At 39.6% G+C, this 19,592-nt stretch overlaps 1 protein-coding gene across 1 annotated transcript in view; it reads right to left on the bottom strand.

Annotated features, from left to right (window-relative positions):
* The window catches only part of COL5A3 (collagen type V alpha 3 chain), a 1,727,233-nt gene that overhangs the window by 619,772 nt on the left and 1,087,869 nt on the right, over positions 1 to 19,592 (bottom strand). The window contains exons 43-44 of the mRNA XM_044084684.1: positions 5,986 to 6,039; positions 180 to 233 (exon numbers count right to left, since the gene is read on the bottom strand). Coding sequence (XP_043940619.1) covers positions 180 to 233; positions 5,986 to 6,039 — 108 coding nt within the window. The remainder of the gene's footprint in view (positions 1 to 179; positions 234 to 5,985; positions 6,040 to 19,592) is intronic.

The following is a 19,592-nucleotide window of genomic DNA, read 5'->3' as shown; positions in this document are numbered from 1 at the left end:
GCAGGTGTGCCACTGGGAAAAAATGCCTGTGTCACAAAACCCCTAAATATCATACTGTCACGTAAATTACATCAACTCCTGAGGAAAAGAAAAATGGTTTGAACTATATTCTGAAAAATTAAAAAAAGCATAGTTTTTCTCTCAGCATCTAATGAAAGGCATGGTTATTGTTAACTTACCGGAGTACCAGGCTGACCAACTGGACCCGGAGGTCCTTGAGATCCTGCAGGGCCCTGAAATTAAAAAAAAAAGAAAAGGAAATAAAAACTAGAATTATTGCAAAGCAGTAAAATGAAGAACAAAAAAAAAAAACACTAACAGAGGAAAACATCATTATTAATAAACATAAGGCACCGAGGTTGGTTTGATGACATTATAAGGATCAGGCATTCTTCTGAGAGATGCCAGTTCACTTACAAGCCTCTTACTTCTGGTAGCAACTTATACAGCTTTGGTTTTCGGCGGTTCAAATCTGAGGTTTTAAGTATGTTTATGGCAAATTTACACATAACTATTTCTGTTACTTAAAAGCAAGAACAAGGTTTATACATTTATCCATTATTTAAGTAGCAACACCTATTCGCCTGTACATGATCTGAATCGATACCAACACTAAGTTAGTTTACATAATGATGTAACTTTTAACTCATGCAGTACAACTGTCAGTGCTATCTTCCTAGAGGGATACGCCTACTGCTGTGTTATACCCCCTCATGGTGGTAGTTATCTCCCTTCTAGGGTGTGATTGTGCCTATGTTATAAATGGTCATGTGCATTGTGACCTTCAATGTTTACCTCCCTCACAGGTAAGCCAACTGCCTTCTAGCACCTTGCAGTGCAACAATCTACCTCCCTAGGGGTACATCTACTCCTGTGTTAACCATTATCATGCTGTGCACCCTTTAGAGCTATTCTCATTCCTGAATATGCCTGTTTCTACTTTACACCAGTGCATGACGTATAGTCTTCAATCTTCATCTCTTACAGGTTAAGCCTACTCATATGTTATATCTGCTTATGTACGGAAACACATGGTTCTACTCCACTACAAGCAATGACAACTCCTGTGTTATGTCTGGTCATCTATAGTAACCCTTGGTTCTAGTTTCCTTCAGGCTGTGATTACTCCTATAGTAACCCTTGGTTCTAGTTTCTTTCAGGCTGTGATTACTCCTATGTTATATCTGCTTATGCAGGATAACCCACGGTTCTAGTCTCCTTCAGGGATATGCATACACCTGTGTTATATGACTTATATGATCTAAATTATATCTGTTCATGTTCAATAACCCTTGGTTCTAGTCTCGTCCAGGCTATGACTAGTCCTTTGTTATATGTTATATATCCTATGTTATATCTGCTCATGTAGGATAACCCATGGTTCTAGTCTCCTTCAGGGATATCCATATACCTACTTTATAGCTGCTTGTGTAGGATAACCCATGGTTGTAGTCTCCTTCAGGGATATCCACACACCTGTGTTACACCTGTTTATGTAGGATAACCCATGGTTCTAGTCTCCTCCAGGTTATGCCTACTCCTATGTTATATCTGTTCATGTACAATAACCAGTGGTTCTAATCTCCTCCATGTTATGCCTACTCATATGTTATAGATACTCATGTAGGATAACCCTTGATCTTAGTCTCCTTCTGGGATATGTATACTCCTTTAGCTACACTTTTTCAGTACAGTGTATAAGCATCAGTGTATTTTTCCTTCAGGGACACACCTCCATATTACACTTTCTCAGGCTGTGTAATTGTCCATACCACTGGTCCGTGTGGATATTGGCATGCTTCAGGAATATGCCTTCTCCTCTGTTACAGCTTCTTGTGCTGTGCAACCTTCACTTTCAGTGATATGCTGTTCATATAGTGCATTACCATTCGCCTTCATAGGCACTCCTGTTCTTGTGTTACATCTGCTCATGTTGTGTAAGCCTTAAAGTCAGTCACCCTGAGGAATATAGCTACTGTTATATTACAACTATGTGGGCCTTCTAACCTCCACTGCCCATCACCTTCAAAGACATGCTTGCTCATCTGCTAAATCTACTCATGTGTAATCTTCAGTGCCCATTGGCATCTGCCTATACCTGTGTTACATCTTCTCACATTGAATATCCCTCATTGCCCATTACCTCATGAATATGCCTACAAGTGTTACACTTGTTCATGATGTGCATCTCTCAGTGCCCATCTCGCTCAACAATCTGTCCTTTCTAGGAGTGTGTTTTATTCCCTATTTAATTTGTATAACAAAAGTACCTTTCTCTGTTTTGCTCCCTATTTATTTTGTATAACAAAAGTACCTTTCTCTGTTTTACCTCCTATTTATTTTGTATAACAAAAGCACCTTTCTCTGTTTTATCCCCTATTTATTTTGTATAACAAAAGTACCTTTCTCTGTTTTACCTCCTATTTATTTTGTATAACAAAAGTACCTTTCTCTGTTTTACTCCTTATTTATTTTGTATAACAAAAGTACCTTTCTCTGTTTTATCCCCTATTTATTTTGTATAACAAAAGCACCTTTCTCTGTTTTATCCTCTATTTATTTTGTATAACAAAAGCACCTTTCTCTGTTTTACCTCCTATTTATTTTGTATAACAAAAGCACCTTTCTCTTTCCTCTGTCTGATACTGTTGCCATCACTGTATCAGATTGGCTTAAATAAGTTACCCCCTTTTCTCTCTTCATTGCTGACTATACATGATACCTGGATAATAGTCAACCCTAAAAAAAGTGTTAATGTGAAATCTGTGCAAAAGTCTGGTATTGGACTTATTGTTCATTCTATATAAATTTTTAATTTTGTGATGTTCCCGTACCTCTCAAGTGTACCTCATTATGAGGAACGTACCTCATTTGGGGTCTTAAAAAGGTCATGTTCCTCAAAGTTCCTCAATGTTCCACACCGAAAAACTCTTGACACACATTCAGTGTTAGCAATTTTTTTAAGTAAAATCCATGCTAAATAGAAATGAATCATATTAATTCATTAAAAGCTCTTTTTTTATAAATAAAACCAGCATATTTAACCATCCTATGACTTTCCTAGTTAAAGTTGTTAGTAAGCCATTAGTATGTGTTCCACATTTTGCCCATTTGTACTACATTATGAGGGCTAGTGTTCCTCATTTTGGAGATGGAAGGTTGAGAGCTATGAATGTTCCATTCTGGTTCCGGGAGATGTTTTTGTTTTTTGACTTGTGTCTGCTGGAGCTAACATTTCCTTCTTCTTTGACTCCATCAGAGTATTGCTTTCTGTTTTACACTAGAGAGTAGGCTGCCTCCTACGTTTAAATGATGGTTACCCAAAGACTCCTCTTTCATGGTCATGTTCATTTCTACCATCTTGTTTGTTCTGTTTGTTTTGGCAGTATAAGCTCTACTTTTCTGAAAGCTGCTTTCTAAAAGGACCAGAGGAAGCTATGCTGGAAGACATTAATTATAACGGGTATACAGGAGAAATATCCAGTTTTCCATGCAAAGCCATTGCTCCCATTACAAACTCACAAAACGAGGGCAAACTTTGCAGATGGCTATGATTATGATAACAAGAGAAAACAATTCTATATTCTCCCTAATAAAGCTCTAATCTCAATATGAGGACTGATAAATATGCAGAACAGGATAAGTTTTTTTTTCACAACGTAGCTCACACTTATCCTATATTTCAGATGCATGACTTCATCTGTCTATCTTACTAGCAGATGAAAATGTTTAATTTACATCACCAGCAGGTACTTATTTTTGCTTGTCTCTAAGCTGCATCGAGATGTGTTCACTATAAGGGCATCAACATATTTAAATATACACATTTTTTTCAACTATTCTGCTTAGTATCATTCTAATTAAACTAGATCGGCACTACTGGCTTTGTCTCTGACAAGTGTAGTCTGTAATGAAAGGGATTGGAGCAACTATTATGAGCCGTGTTTCTTATTCTAAAGTAGATATGTAGTAATAGTCTTCAAACCATGCTATTCAGTGAACTCCACAAATAAAGACTGCACAAAACAATAAACTGGTGTAGCAGCTACCTTAAAAATTATATTTTTTTAAACTGAAAGTAAAGGCGTAACTCTCTTCAGTACCTGAACTGATCATCACACTTCACTAGGGCTTAGCATTTATGTACCTATTTATTTCTACCTCTTTGCCGATGTCCTCACCAGTGGCAACTAAAGCTTCATTATTTACCTGTACACTAAAAACAACACCCTTTGAAGGACTAATCATGCTAGCAGTGTGCTTAAAATTATTAGGCAAAAATCTTCTGGTATATATAACTGTTTATGCCAAAAATAACATGATGGCAACTACAAACAAAAATATCAGAATCTTTGGCTCCCCAACTATGTTCAAACATGCACCAGCCAGCTGGTATATGATATTCGGTCCACTCAGCCTGTTTGAATAATCAGTAGTTTTAAATTCCACGGCCTGCGGTCTTGCTTCCAGTGCCATTTTCTAACAGGTATCTGTGTGTTCCTGTGTGGCACCTCTTCTGAGTATCATTTTCCAACATATCTGTGTGGTCCTGTGTGACATCTGTTCTCAGTGTCATTGTTGGTCCTGTGTTACATCTGCACTCAGTGCCATTTTGTAATAGGTGTCTGTGTGGTTTTGTGTGACATCTGTTCTTGGTGTCATTGATACATATTTGTGTGTTCCTGTGTTGCATCTGCACTAAGTGCCAATCTCTAACATGGGGTCCTGGTCTTACTGCCGTCATCTGACTAGTATCTGTTTGTCCCTGTCTCATACCTGTTCTCACTGCCATTCTTTCACAGAAATCCCTGTTGCCCTGTTTAGCTGCATATGCTACTTAACCAAAAATTCCTACTTTCTACCACAGAGGTACAAAGTAGGATCATGTTATGCCCTACTCATGCTGACTGACATTCTTTCAACAATCTGTGTAGTCCTGTGTCACCCCTTCTGATAGTCTATGACCATTAATTCCTATCTCCCTCAGTAATACCTCTAGATGTGTGTTACCCTCTTACTCATATTATGTAACTCATGCTCTGTAACTATCAGTAACCAAGTCTGCAGCCTTCACGTTACTATATATTATACAGTGCTCTAAAAACAGAGTCCAAAATAACAGAGCTTTCCATATAACCATTGACTTATATCAAGATAATGCCTCTCTTCCAGGCAAATCTTGCTAATAAAACAAAGAATATAATTAAAGTCATATAAGCTGTAGAAAAAATGCCATGGAGTCCAAGAAATCCTTTCAGGTATTTTATTTGTAGCCAATTATTGCATCCGGGTTTAGAATGCCTACATCTTTATTAATTCTGAAGAGCACTTTTGTTCCAGTAAGAACTACTTCAGATCTTTCTAGTTGTTAAAAAACAAACTGAAGAAGTACTGATTAAAACACAAATGGAAGGTCCAAGGAAACAAACTGCTGCAGATAAAATCCTGAAGAACTTTAATCTAGAAACTTTTTGAAATAAAAACGTGTTTAAAACTATGAGAGATAATTGCTTTCATTCTCCAAATACATGAACTCCATATGTATTTTGTGAATGAAAGTACTTATCTCTCAAAGTTTTAAACATGTTTTTATTTCAAAAAGTTTCTGGATTAAAGTTCTTCAGGATTTTATCTGCAGCAGTTTGTTTCCATGAACCTTTCATTTGTGTTTTAATCTTTCTAGTTGTTCCTGTAGTTCTATTTTCTATCCACAATCATGTTATTCCCTTCCATTCCTCTAAATATAAAATTTACTTGACACTTCTTGACTTTTTCTTACAATTTTCATAAAATTAGTTCTTTGAATCATTTGAGCCTTTATCTTTGTCATCTCCCTCTCCATGTTCATTAACACTGCAGTCTTCACAACTTGTAAATGTTTATGTAATCACACTGCCATGCTAACTAGTTACTTAACATCCATATTAAAACAGAAAACAGTTCTGATATATTTATGAAAAAAAAAGCATAAATGTGGCTACAGACCAGATCTCCTTTGACACCCTTGCTTCCTTTCTGACCAGGTTCGCCCATCTCTCCCTGCAGCAAAAGAAGTCAAACATTGTATTAAAATAATGGAAGCCTACAGCAGGCTTTCTTAACATTTTACTAAAATATAAAGAGTGAAAGAAGCAGATGACATTAAGCAAGCATGAGGACTACAGTCACAGTAAGCAAAACTGCAGTGGGGATGAAACCATAATGATGTTAAAATACCTAAGGGAAAATGTATGGATTCAGACCCAAACAAGCAACAAGCTGCTGTTCAAATTGGACTTGGAAAATTTATCACACTTCAGCACTTTTACCTTTAACTGAACACACTTAATCCTATCACCTGCAATAGGTTAGGTCGGGATAGAAGATTGAAATTACAAAAATAATTTCTCCCCAGTGACCACAGCTAGCCACCACGTCAGAGAACTTTCTCTCTCCATTTTGATCAATGTGCCTTAAAGCAATGGACCATGGTGACCAGTATAAGGCTTCATGCTGCAGTAATACAGTTTGTACAATTGCTGAATTGCTATTTCATGAACAAACTACATCTTGTACAACACGTGTGGGTGTCAGCTATTTATTTTAATGTCCCTGGGAGTACAAACACATTTGTTAACAGCAGACTTGTTATTACATTTTATCTAACTCAATACATTTCATTTATTTGTATAATCCTATTCTACCGCTCCACATTTTATTTAGCAAAAAAAAAAGGCTCAAATCAAATGTCTCATTTGCAGACAAATTTATTTTTGAAAACAGTACGAAGAAGTTGGGTTACAAAAATAATATACAAACAGAAAGCAGAAACTGTCATTTTGTACAGTTCTTTCTCTAGGTTCATATCTATGTAAGCTCTGCTTTTCAAAATCAAAATGGATGAAGGTTCACAAGTTGGCACCAATATGGTTTTACTATGTTTTATTTGTAATAGCTCATAACATAATCTGATGTTTTCATCATTATCTCACACCTAGGATACTGAAGATTGTGAGAGAACAAGATGCAAATTCGTGGTTGTCTCTACCTATACATACACACACCCACATATATATATGGGTATAGTGGCAATACTGGAATCCTGACTGCTTGAATTGTCTGAGCTATTTCTTTGCTACATTTTACTGTGTACTGTACTAAATATAGCAAAATCACCAAAAATACAGCAGCTAGAGGTCCAGTCAAATAAATAAGTCACGCTGTAGGCAATCTGCAAGTTCACAGTACTGTCCATATGCAAGAAAGAGATAACAAAAGCACTGTCCTGCTTCAAAGTTGCACTAAGGCAAAAGCTTAAGCAGTTCCCACAGTTCAAGTACCTGCATAAGTATTCTGTAAGCTCACCAAAAACGCTTCAGTGTTGAAAAAATATTGAAGTACAAGTCAATCCTAGAGAACACAATGCCAAAATAAATCCAGTATACTGCTCCAGCACAGGAAATTGCAGTCGGTAATTCCAAGAGTAAAAAATCAGCTTTATTAACAGAACAAGTACTTTCTCAAACTCTACAAAAACACAAGTTTGCAGTCATTTAAATAATTAATTCTAATCAATGATAGGTGGAGCATAAATTCAAATTTTTAAAGCGCCACTGACTAAAATACAACTTGCTTTTGTAATTACACATGAAATAAAACGCAAAGCGTAATTACCTTTTGTGTGAAAAGGCAGACAACTTTAAAAACATTATGAAAACTTATTCTCAACAAACACATAGACAACATTATTTAAAAATTGTATAAAACTTCGTTGCATAAATGTTTTGAACATAGAAATGTTGACAAATTAAAAAGCATATTGGAATTGTGCAAAACCACTGTTACCAAACAAATATGCCTAATCTGTTTGTACTATTAAAAGCTTATAAAATACTCTGTACAATGATACCATAACAACTAAGCACAGCAGTGTCTATGAAAAATTGGTTAGCTGTCACTGATGTGCATAACAAGAGAAAACTAAGCTGTCCAATATGTAAGAAATAACTAGTATGTGTGTATAGCATATAGAATGTACCTACAAACAAATATATGTCTCTCTACATTCCATCAAAACCTGAGACCTAATCAAAATGAAAAATAATAATGAATTATTAAATGTGAATAAATATTGGATCAAATCATGTGGAATAAATCATAAAAATCAAGAAAAAGAAAATAAAAAATGTGTTTGTATCTGTCTGTGAGAAATATATACACACACAATGAATAGGATATCCCTAACTATCTTCTTGGTCTATAAACCCTTCTACCCTTCAACACCGGTTTGATGTGAACTTTGTCATTGAGGCCTGGTGGTTCATCGGCTCTACACCTGACTATCCACCTAAGTTCACATTCAAGAGTCCTGTTTATTAGGTCACCTCCTCTTGGACCAGAAACTAGATGTTGTATAACTGTGTAGTTAAAAGTATGCTCAGGGCCAGATGTTCTGCAATGCTTAGCTAGAGCATTGAAATCTGAGGCTTTTCTGATATGATAATTATGTTCCCTTATGCGGTCTTTAAATGCCCTGTTGGTTTTCCCTATATAAAAGCGGGGCATGCTTTGCTAGATATACCAAGTTTCTACTATTACAATTGGTATTGGTATTGAAATAAGTATCCACTCACTGGGTGCACATCCTCATTAATAAAAACACAATGGTTGCACATGCCACATGGTACAGTGTTCAAATTCATTTGTATCTTATGTTGCTTATTCCCTCCAAACTTCAGCCTACATAACAATCTTTGGAGGTTGGGTTTATTTCTGTGTGTGACCCTGGGTCTAGGTCCCACTATCTTAGCAATTTCACCATCTGAAAGTAGGATATCCCAATTTTTTGCAAACATGTTTTTAATCTCTCTAGTATCTGTGGTGTATGATACTATCGGGCCCACTGTTAATATTCCAGTGTCTGATGCCGCATCCACCTGCCCTAAATCTTCAGAGAAATACGGTCTAGCTTTAGTTGACCGTAGTTCATGCACTTCTAACAGGACTTTTTCTACTAGCACCTGATCATAACCCCTCTCTGCAAATCTTTTCCGTAATTCTTCTATTTCTCTATAATAACATTCATCCACTGGGTTGTATCTAGATGCTCTCATAAATTGACCCTTTAGAATATTACGAAAAACATGTGTGGGGTGCATACTACCCCTATAAAGTAATGTATTACGATGGCATAGCGTGGATGGAAGTATTTAAAAGTCCATTGTCAAGCTTATACACTTCTATATCAAGGTAGGAAATCCTATTCTCTGAACTATTCAAAGTAAATTTTAAAAAGTCAGTAGAAGAATTCATAGTGCTCACAAAAGCATGGAGAGAGTCCATATCCCCAAACCAGAGAAGGAAGAGGTCATCCACAAATGTATAACCCACAAACTCCTTGAACATGGTCAACTTGTAAAGGAAGGTGTCTTCAGCTATTGGCACAAGATGTAAAAATCCTTCCCAAATATAAACACATTATTGGACAAAACCATTTCAAGATATAATGTAATCAAATCTATCTTATCTGTAGTAAAATCTGAATGTTCTCGTAGATACTGTTGTATGGAGGTAATACCTACATCATTGGGAATCACCGTAAATAGACTTACAATGTCCAAGGTGACCAAAAGATATTCCTTCCGGTGTTGAAGGGTAGAAGGGTTTATAGACCAAGAAGATAGTTAGGGATATCCTATTCATTGTGTGTGTATATATTTCTCACAGACAGATACAAACACATTTTTTATTTTCTTTTTCTTGATTTTTATGATTTATTCCACATGATTTGATCCAATATTTATTCACACTTAATAATTCATTATTATTTTTCATTTTGATTAGGTCTCAGGTTTTGATGGAATGTAGAGAGACATATATTTGTTTGTACAGCTTAGTTTTCTCTTAGAATAAGTTTTCATAATGTTTAAAGGTAATTACGCTTTTATTTCATGTGTAATTAGTAGAGTTTGTGAAAGCCAACTTGTAAAGCTGACTTTTTGTATTTTTACTCTTGGAATTTTGGAATCTCAATTTGCAGCGACTGCAATTTCCTGTTTGGAGCAGTATACTTCTAGGATTGACTTGTACTGTCTAGGGTACTTCAATATTTTTTTATTTTTTTCAACTGGAAGGTTGCTTACAGAATACTTATGCAGGTACTGAAACTGTGAAACTGCTTAAGCTTTTGCTTTTGCCTTAGTGCAAAGCAGGACAGCGTTGTGTGTTTCATTTTTGTTATCTTTTTCTCTGCATACATGTGATAGCTTTTTTATACACGGAGGTGTATTTTATTTTGTGTGAACTTGCAGATTGCCTACAGCGACAGCGGTATATGGTGACTTATTTATTACGTGTGTACTGTACTAGTTCAGCTGTAGCATAGCCCAGTTCCAAGTTTGCTTTTTCTGGGACTGTTTTGTAACTTCTGAGCATCAAATTCCAGCCATCTTTGTTGGTGAAGGTCCTTCTACACCCTTGTATGAGGAGAGTGCTGTCTGGTTCCCATCTATTCAAGGGTGATTGGAATAAATCTCAGAGAGAGCACCCTTATTGGCTAGTTTGAGTTAAAAGGGTTACTTTTTGTCTTATTTAAGCCCCGCATTTGTGCTTTTTGTGTGCAGTGCACCATCGTGCACTGTCACATAGCAGTGGTTACTATTGGTGGTTATAGATGCAAATGTTTTGCTTGCTAAATTTTCCCTTAGCACTTTGTTTGTTGTCCTCCAGTGTTTTTTTGTGGCCATACTCTACTATCAGGTGGAACAATAAGCCTAGCCTCACAGGTAAGAACACCACCTCTAACCCACTAGCCATTCCTAAGTATGACCTCTTTTCCTGACCATATACATTTACCTAACACTATAGACGGACAATTTCCCACAGTTTCTCCAACCAGCTTTGTCAACATGGTCATCCTGAGTCAGTCTAGCAACTGCCTCATGTTTACTGACAACCATCTACTCCTAGTCCACACAAACTCAACATGTGAGAGATGTAGCTATACTAAGAACCTTGAATCTATGCTCTCTCACACACCAGTTAGTACATATGACAAGAGCGGGTTGTCAGCATGCACACCTCACCTCCTAATCCACCCAAACCCACATCACACATGCCTACATATACCGAGGTCCTCACCAAAAACATACCTAAACACTAGAGACCTCCCAAACACAAACACAAGCACACTACACATAATGCCTCCTCTGCAGTAAACATTACACATAATAGCTCACGGACTAGTGTCTCACCTTTCAAACCCTTTAGGAAAACCACAAAACCAAGCATATTGGTCACAGATGATTCAATCATGAAACACACAGATGTCCCTCTCATCAGGCTGGATTAGGAAACGGTCACAGACAGCTGTCTGTCAAGTGTCAGTATACACCATATCACAGATGCACTGAAGTCTCTCAACAACAGGTGTTATGACTCCATCACAGTCCATGTTGGTGTGAATGATTTGAGATGTACCTCTCTGGATTATATGGAGAGACATGACTGAGGTCTCAGACTAATTTTCTCAGACATGAATAGCCTTAAGCAGCATTTTACCTTCACCTAGGATGATGCCTCAATACAAACAGAAAACGATTGACTTCAATAATTGGCTTAGTTTCTGCTATCATTCTAAGGGGATGCAGTATCTGTCAATCTAGGATGATATGGTCAACAGACCTTGATGCTTCACCAGAGATGGTCTTCATCTGTCACCCCTGGAATTTTGACTACTGGCTAAGGATCTTGCCACCCTAATAGTGCCTTCTTTATGCAGTTCCTCACAGACAAAATTCCTGATGTTTCCTGATTGATTCCTGATGTAAAAACTCCAACTAAAAACTAAATGCTAGTAGTCTTAACATGCAACTGCACTCACTGGAAGCAGTCCTCACCTTGGAAGATGCAGACATTTGTGCAGTCATGGAAACCTGGTTCAAGGCTGTGGAGAGCAACCCAGCCATGCTGAGTTACACCTCCTTCCACACGTTTGAACCACAAACTAAAGGAGTGAAATATAAAGAAGGTAGTGTATCAATACTCATTAAAGATATATACACCTCCAGATTGGTTAAACATTATGATTCCCTGGAAATTATTCAGGTGCAGTTAACTGTTGGTAGGGCACCTATTCAAGTCATTGTCAGCTACAGGACCCTGTACCCTCCATGAATCAGGACACAAAATCTGCCTATTTGGATCTACTTGAGTCTATCAAGATACATCCGAACACCATGGTTTTGGGTGACTTTAAGTACCCATCCATTCACTGGGTAAACTACTTGTGCTCAAACTCACTTGCCCAAAGGTTCCTCGACTTCGTAAACTCCAGTATCCTGAACCAGCTGGTTGACACCTCCACAAGGGGTGCCAGCATCCTGGATATGGTGCTTACCAATATGGGGGACCACTGTAGCACCCCCATTGTGAGATCTTCCCCGGTGAGATCTGACCACAAATCAGTCTCATTTGAAGTAACTATCACACCTGATTCTCCCCAGCAGCAACTAAACCAAACTAAAAAACTTCTCCATAGCAGATTATAACCTTTTACGGAATGTGGTGCTGTGGTAGCATTGTCGCCTCACAGTAAGATGTTGTCCTATTCGATTCTCAGCTAAAGCATCTTATTATAAGTGATTATAACCTTTTATGGGGTGTGGTGCTGTGGTAGCATTGTCGCCTCACAGTAAGATGTTGTCCTGTTCGATTCTCAGCTAAAGCTTCTTCTGTGTGGAGACATGCGTAAATGGGTGTACCTTCGTTGAAGTTTGTGTGTCAGGGCTGGCAACTCAGTACGTAAAAATCTACTGCCAATCATTAGCAGACTGGAGTTCTGCTGTGGCAACCCCTAACCTGGAAAAGCCAAAAGATACAACAACAACAACGGGATGGTATAAATAGTTTCACTGCACCTCCCCCCTCAGATGGAACTGGCAGCTATGCCGAGTTCTGCACAAATGCTTTATACAAATACCTGTATAACTGCATTGACTCAGCCATACCTGACAGGACCAAAACAAGCTTCTCAAGAAAGAGCAAACCTGCCTGGTGGACAACTGCCATTAACAGGCTTTATAATAAGGGGAAGAAATTGCTATCAAAGAGTCAGAGGGAGTGAGCCCTAAACAGGAATCACTCCCTCCTCAGCTTAAACAAGTGAATAAGACTTCTTGTAAAGTCCTCCAAAGCAAACTATGAATCTAAATTAGCTCCATAAACTAAAGACAACCATAAGGCATTCTTCAGTTACATCTATAACCTAAAAGGAAAGGCCCAGATTTGTGCTGAACTGGTAGTTGATGATACCACATATGCTGAGCCTGTGGGCATAGCTAACCTGTTGGTTGACAGGTTCTGTGAAAACTTCACTCCCCAGTCCCCGCTACACATACCCCATGATATCCCCACCACCTGTCCTCTACCTGTATCTCTAAAAAGCAGATCGTAAACACCCTCTCTAAGGCCTTAAGCCAAAATAACATACCTAACATACTAGTAATAGGTGACTCAATAGTCAGGCACACTGACGCCCCACTCAATAGGCTGGACAAGGAGAAGGTTACTGTTAGCTGCCTATTCGGAGCCAGAATCTGCCACATAACACAAGCACTCAGGGGGTCCAGAACAAGTACAAATATGATGCTGTCATTGTTCATGTTGGTGTGAATGACCTGAAATGTACCTCCCTGGACTACATGAAAAGAGACATTGAAGAACTCTCTGATCATGTAGCCCAGGCGAGTATGACCCTGACCCTGAGTAGCATCCTGCCCTCACCAAGAATGATACCTCAGTATAAAGAAAAAAATGATCAATTTCAACAATTGGCTAAGCTTCTGGTGTCATTCAAAGGGGATCCAGTGTCTGTCAGCCTGGGATGACATGCTCGACAAGCCGCGTTGCTTCGCAAGAGATGGCTTGCACCTGTCACCCTTTGGCTTTCGAATACTGGCCAAGGCTCTTGCTGCCCCACATAGTGCCTTTTTTAGGCAAGGCTCAAAATTCAAACCCACCGCCGTAAACAGCACAAGTAAAAAAAATGAGGGTTATGATACTCAACGCCTGGAGTTTAAATCTCAAAATGCATGCACTCAAAGCACTCCTAAGTATGGAGAATGTTGACACCTGTGCAGTAACTGAAACCTGGTTCAAAGCTCCAGAGAGCACTCCAGCACTACTGGGCTACAACTCATACCACACATTTCGGCCAGAGAACACGGACCGAAATACAAAAGGAGGGGGTGTATCCATATTCATCAGGGATACTCACACCTCCAGGTTAGTGGCGCAGTATGATATCTCTGAGATCATCCATGTGCAACTAACATCGGGCAAATCTGAAATGCAAATTGTGGCCTGCTACAGATCACCCTCCATGACCCAGGACCACCACTCCACCTTTCTGGAGCAACTGGAAAACATGAAGGTCCTACCAAACCCCCTGATATTGGATGATTTCAATTACCCTACCATTAACTGGGAAAACTACTTGAGTACAAACTCCCAGGCTCAGTGCTTCCTGGAATTTATCAACTCAAATGCCCTGGATCAGCTGGTAAACTCTCCTACCAGAGGCCACAACATATTGGACCTGGTCATCACCAACATGGGCGACAACTGTTCCGTACCGGAGGTTAACCCGTCACTGGTTAGATCAGACCATAAACTAATCACCCAGGATGTCCACACCCCACCACCACCCCCAACCAAGGAAACCACAGTGAAAAACTGTTCTAAAGCAAACTTCACCTTATTTAAGGCAGAGGTGGTAAGTTTCACAGCCCCCATGCTAAAGGATAACACTGCCCAAGATGCAGAATCCTTTACAATTGCACTCTATTAATCACCTACAAGGATGTATGGATCATGCCATCCCTAGCAAGACCAAGACTCACTCCTCTAAGAGAAGGAAACCAGATTGGAGGACCCCTGCAATAAACAGGTTATACAACAGAAGGAGGAAACTAGTTCAGAAAAAAAGCAAATCCCAAGAAGGAAAGACATCCCTGATCAGTATCAGTAAGAAACTAAGGTCCCTCATAAAATCATCCAAGGCTAACTTTGAAAGAAAAATAGCCAAGGATTCAAAAGATAACCACAAAGCCTTCTTTAGCTATGTCAAGAATCTAAGTGGCAACTTGCAGATATGCTCTGAGCTAGTGCAAAATAGCACAAAATATACTGAACCTACTGATATTGCCAACATCATAGTAGATAGATTCAGTGCAAACCACCTCCCTCTCACCTTCAAATGGGCCTACAACAATACCGGAAAAGTGTAGTGTCCCAGAAATCACAGAAGCACAGGTGAAAACAGCCCTTTCAAAAGCCAAAAACACAGCATCAATGGGGCCAGATGGTGTCCCAGGCTTCATCTTGCATGAACTACAGAATGAACTAACCCCCCCACCTAAACATGCTGTTCAACCTCAGCCTCTCCACAGGCTACATGCCTATAGAATGGTGCACAGCAACGGTTATTCCGCTCCACAAAGGAAGGGCCACAAATGACCCTGGTAACTATCCCCCCATAAGTCTGACTAGCCTGGTCTGCAAGGCTATGGAGCACATCATCATGGAACTCATTAACAAAGACATTGGGAACCTCCAAACACTTGACTCAACCCAGTTCGGCTTTGTTAAAGGCAGATCATGCCTACTAAACCTGGTTGACTTCTTCGAAACAGTCACCAAGACTACAGATGAGGGAAAGGTGGTTCACACAGCCTACCTTGATCTCACCAAGGCGTTCAACACCATTCCTCACTCAGGTATTATAGAAAAACTCACCAGCCTAAACATAAACCCTTAAGTCACAAGATGGGTTACCAACTGGCTTACAGACAGAGCTCACACGGTAAGAATAGCGGGCTCCAGGTCCGACTCTTAACCAGTCACAAGTGGTGTCCCATAAGGCTCAGTTCTGGGACCCCTACTGTTCGGCATATATTTCTCAGAAGTACAGGCAAACACAGGAGGACTATGGCTAACCATGTTTGCTGATGACTGCAAACTGGGAGCCATAATTGACTCTCCGGCTGACACAGACATCCTTCAAAATGGCCTTACTGAGACAGACACCTGGTGTCAAAGTCACGGCCTAAATGCCAAAAAATGCATAGTCATCCTGTTTGGGAAAAACAAAACACTCACGAATTACCACATAGGCGGCAGCCCCCTTAATACAGAAGAGATAATAAGAGATCTGGGGACCCAGGTCGATAGCAATCTCTCCTTTGACAATCATATTGCCAAAGTAGTTAGAAATCCTTCTATGTGGCCCATCTAATTACTAAGGGGTTCACATCTAGAAATAAAGAGGTTATAGTGCCCCTCTACTAGTCACTCATCAGACCCATCATAGAGTACAATGCCCCATTTGAGATGTACCTCACAAGACACTTCCAACAGCTGGAAAGACCACAAAAGCACCTCACCAAGAGGATTTCTGGCCTCAAACATATGTCCTATGCAGCCTGACTGAAAAAACTCCAGCTGTAGTCAGTGGCATATCGCTTAGTCAGAGGTGATCTCTGCCTGACCTACAAAGCCATGTTCAACTCAGAATTGATGGACATGCTCCACCTAAAGAAATCCAAGTCACTGCGAGCCACGCGCTCTAGTGAGCTAAACCTCGCCACAACAATAAATAGAACACGCTGGAGGGATATATTCCTGTCACAGGGACTCCCCATGCTTCGGAACAAAATTCCTAACTACATTAGGCAGAGCCCCTCACTAACACTCTTCAAGAGAAACCTTGACAGGTGGATGGGTGACAGATCACTTCATTGGCCCTGCTTGACAGAAGCTCAGTTAATTAATCAATGGGGTGGCGAAAGCCGACACACTCTGGCTAGGCTTATAAATGCCCTCGGGCAGATACCCTAGTACCTACCTATGAACCTATGAACCTAAAAATACAGCATCTATGAGACCTGATAACATCCCAGGCTGTGTCTTACATGGGCTCCAACAAGAATTAGCATCACCATTGGGTGCTCTTTTCATTGATAGTCTAAGCGCAGCTTTTCCCAGATGAATGGAAAATGGCCACCGTTATTTCCTTACAGAAAGGTGGTGTTTCTACTGACCACAGGAACTACACACCTATTAGCCTGACTAGCCTTATCTGCAAGGCCATGGAGTGAATCATGGACCTTATCAACAAAGATATAGGTACTCTCCAAACACTTGACCCTACTCAATTTGGATCTGTCAAACGAAGATCATGACTATTAAACCTGGTGTACTTGTTCGAGGCAGTCACAAAGGCCCTGGATGAGAGAAAATTTATGCATACAACCTACCTAGATTTAGCCAAGGCATTCGACACTATCCCCCACTCAGGCATCATTGACAAACTCAACCAGCTAGGTATCAACCCTTATATCATTAGATAGGTTGCTAACCGACTCATTGATGATTGATAGAATCAATATAGTCAAAATAGGGGAGTCCACTTCCAACAGCACACATGTAACCAGTGGTGTTGCACTGGGATCAGTCCTGGGACCTCTACTGTTTGGAATCTATTTCTCTGAAGTACAAGAAAAAACTAAAGGTCAGTGGCTGATAAAGTCTGCTGATGACTGCAAACTGAGAGCGGTCATAGAATCTCAAATGATGTCAACATTTTACAAGAGGGTCTTACACAAACAAAATATTTGGTGCCAAACTTATGGCCTTAAAGTCAATGCAAAAAAATGCATTATCATCCCTTTTGGTAAGGGCGATGTTCCTGCTAACTACCACATCAATAGCAACACCTTAAGTACACACTCGGTTGTTGAGAGACCTTGGCACACAGGTTGATGGCAGCCTTACCTTTGACCACTATGTCTCCACAGTGGTAAGAAGGACATTCTAAATTGCTCATTTCATAAGTAAGGGCATTGCCTCCAGAAAAAAAGAAATCATAACCTCCCTGTACTCTTCCCTCATCAGGCCAATAACTGAGTACAATGCCCCTTTTGGTATGTACCTTTCCAAGCACCTGCAGTAATTGTAGAAACCACAAAGGTTCCTCACAAGGAAAATTCACTTACAATGAAAATTCAAAGCCTTCACCATCTGTCTAATGTGGATCATCTGAAATCACTATCACTTTATTCTGTTTCATACAGATTACTCAGCAGCGATCTTTGCCTTGCATACAAGGCAATCTCTGACCCTGCTTTATTGGAAATGCTGCATCTCCTTAAGTCAAATGGTACATGGGTTACTCACTGTAAATACCTTAGCCTGATATGTGACATTAATAGAACTTGCTGAAGGGACAGATTTGTCTCCCACATGTTACCACACCTTTGGAACAGACTCCCACTTCATGCCAAACAGAGCACCTCATTGGGCCTTTTCAAACGCTATATGGATGATTGGATGGGTAAGAGTAAATTCACCCTGAGGGTTCCACCTGTGTCCCTCTTGGACCAGAATATTAGATGCTGATCGTGGAAATAAGGGTAGAACTTGGCTAGACTTGTAAGGACCCTAGGGCCATTAGCCTAGTAAATTTCTATGAACTTCCTATGATCCTATGAAGTGTTGATGTTACTAATGTCAACAAATTAACAATGAGCACAAATGCCAACACATTTCTGTGCATTCTGGTATTCTTTGACCATACAAGTTTTGCAGGAGAATAAGCCCCCTGCACCCTTCATGTTGGGAGCTGTGCCCCTACAATCCCTGTTGATTATTTATTCCAACTCCAAGATTGCAAATCCCTGGAGAAAGAGCATATTCACCAAACCCAGGAATTGTGTGATCTTGTACAACTGTCAACCAGCTGTTTTGTTGACCAAAATGTGTGAAGAACACAGAGGTTAATTTAAATTCTAGTCAGCTACTTGCACATGACCTATACATGCAAACACAGAGAGAGTGAGAGGGAAAGACAAAGTGAGATACAAGATTCACATTTATTTGTGAATCCAAGGAAAGATTTGTCCATTTGGACCTAGTAACCGCAGTGAAAAAAGAAGGGACTGACATGATACCTCTTCCTAAGTGAACAGATATCACAGGTAAGAAAACATTTTTGTAGAACGCATGCGAGGTCACTATATGGAGCATGTGATTGCAGAAGTGCTGTGTTAACAGTAAATCAGTAACATGAAATGGTTTCACACATCAGCAGACCTGTCTTTATGAAGACCAAAATTAAAGAAACAGAGAAAGAAAAAAATGAAAGATGTATCTAAAAAGGTGACAGGAAAACTAACATATCATTGAGAATGAAATGAGACAGGGAGGGAGATGATGGAGTGAGTGCATTAGGAGACCCCGACAGAAGCTGGAGAAGCACTGCAAAGACATATCCACAGAAAAAAAGGTTATTACAGTAAAAACATCTCCATGTACTACTTCTGTGGAGGTATGTAAGCAAACAGTGTAAGTGATGGCATACAGCCGTGAAGTCATAAGGTGGTAAAGTGGAAAAAGGCTAATAAACTAGTAAAGTGACAGACAGGATGGGGCAAGAATGGGACAGAGGGGTGTATGCATGTGTGTGTGTGTGTGTGTGTGTGTGTGTGTGTGTGTGTGTGTGTGTGGTGTGTGTGGGTGTGTGTGTGTGTGTGTGTGTGTGTGTGTGTGTGTGTGTG

Source organism: Protopterus annectens, chromosome 9.part0 (genome assembly GCF_019279795.1).
Source record: "Protopterus annectens isolate FY-2018-M chromosome 9.part0, PAN1.0, whole genome shotgun sequence".
NCBI lineage: Eukaryota > Metazoa > Chordata > Ceratodontiformes > Protopteridae > Protopterus > Protopterus annectens.
The sequence above is the reverse complement of the archived record's forward strand: the minus strand, read 5'-3'. Positions and strand labels throughout refer to the sequence as shown.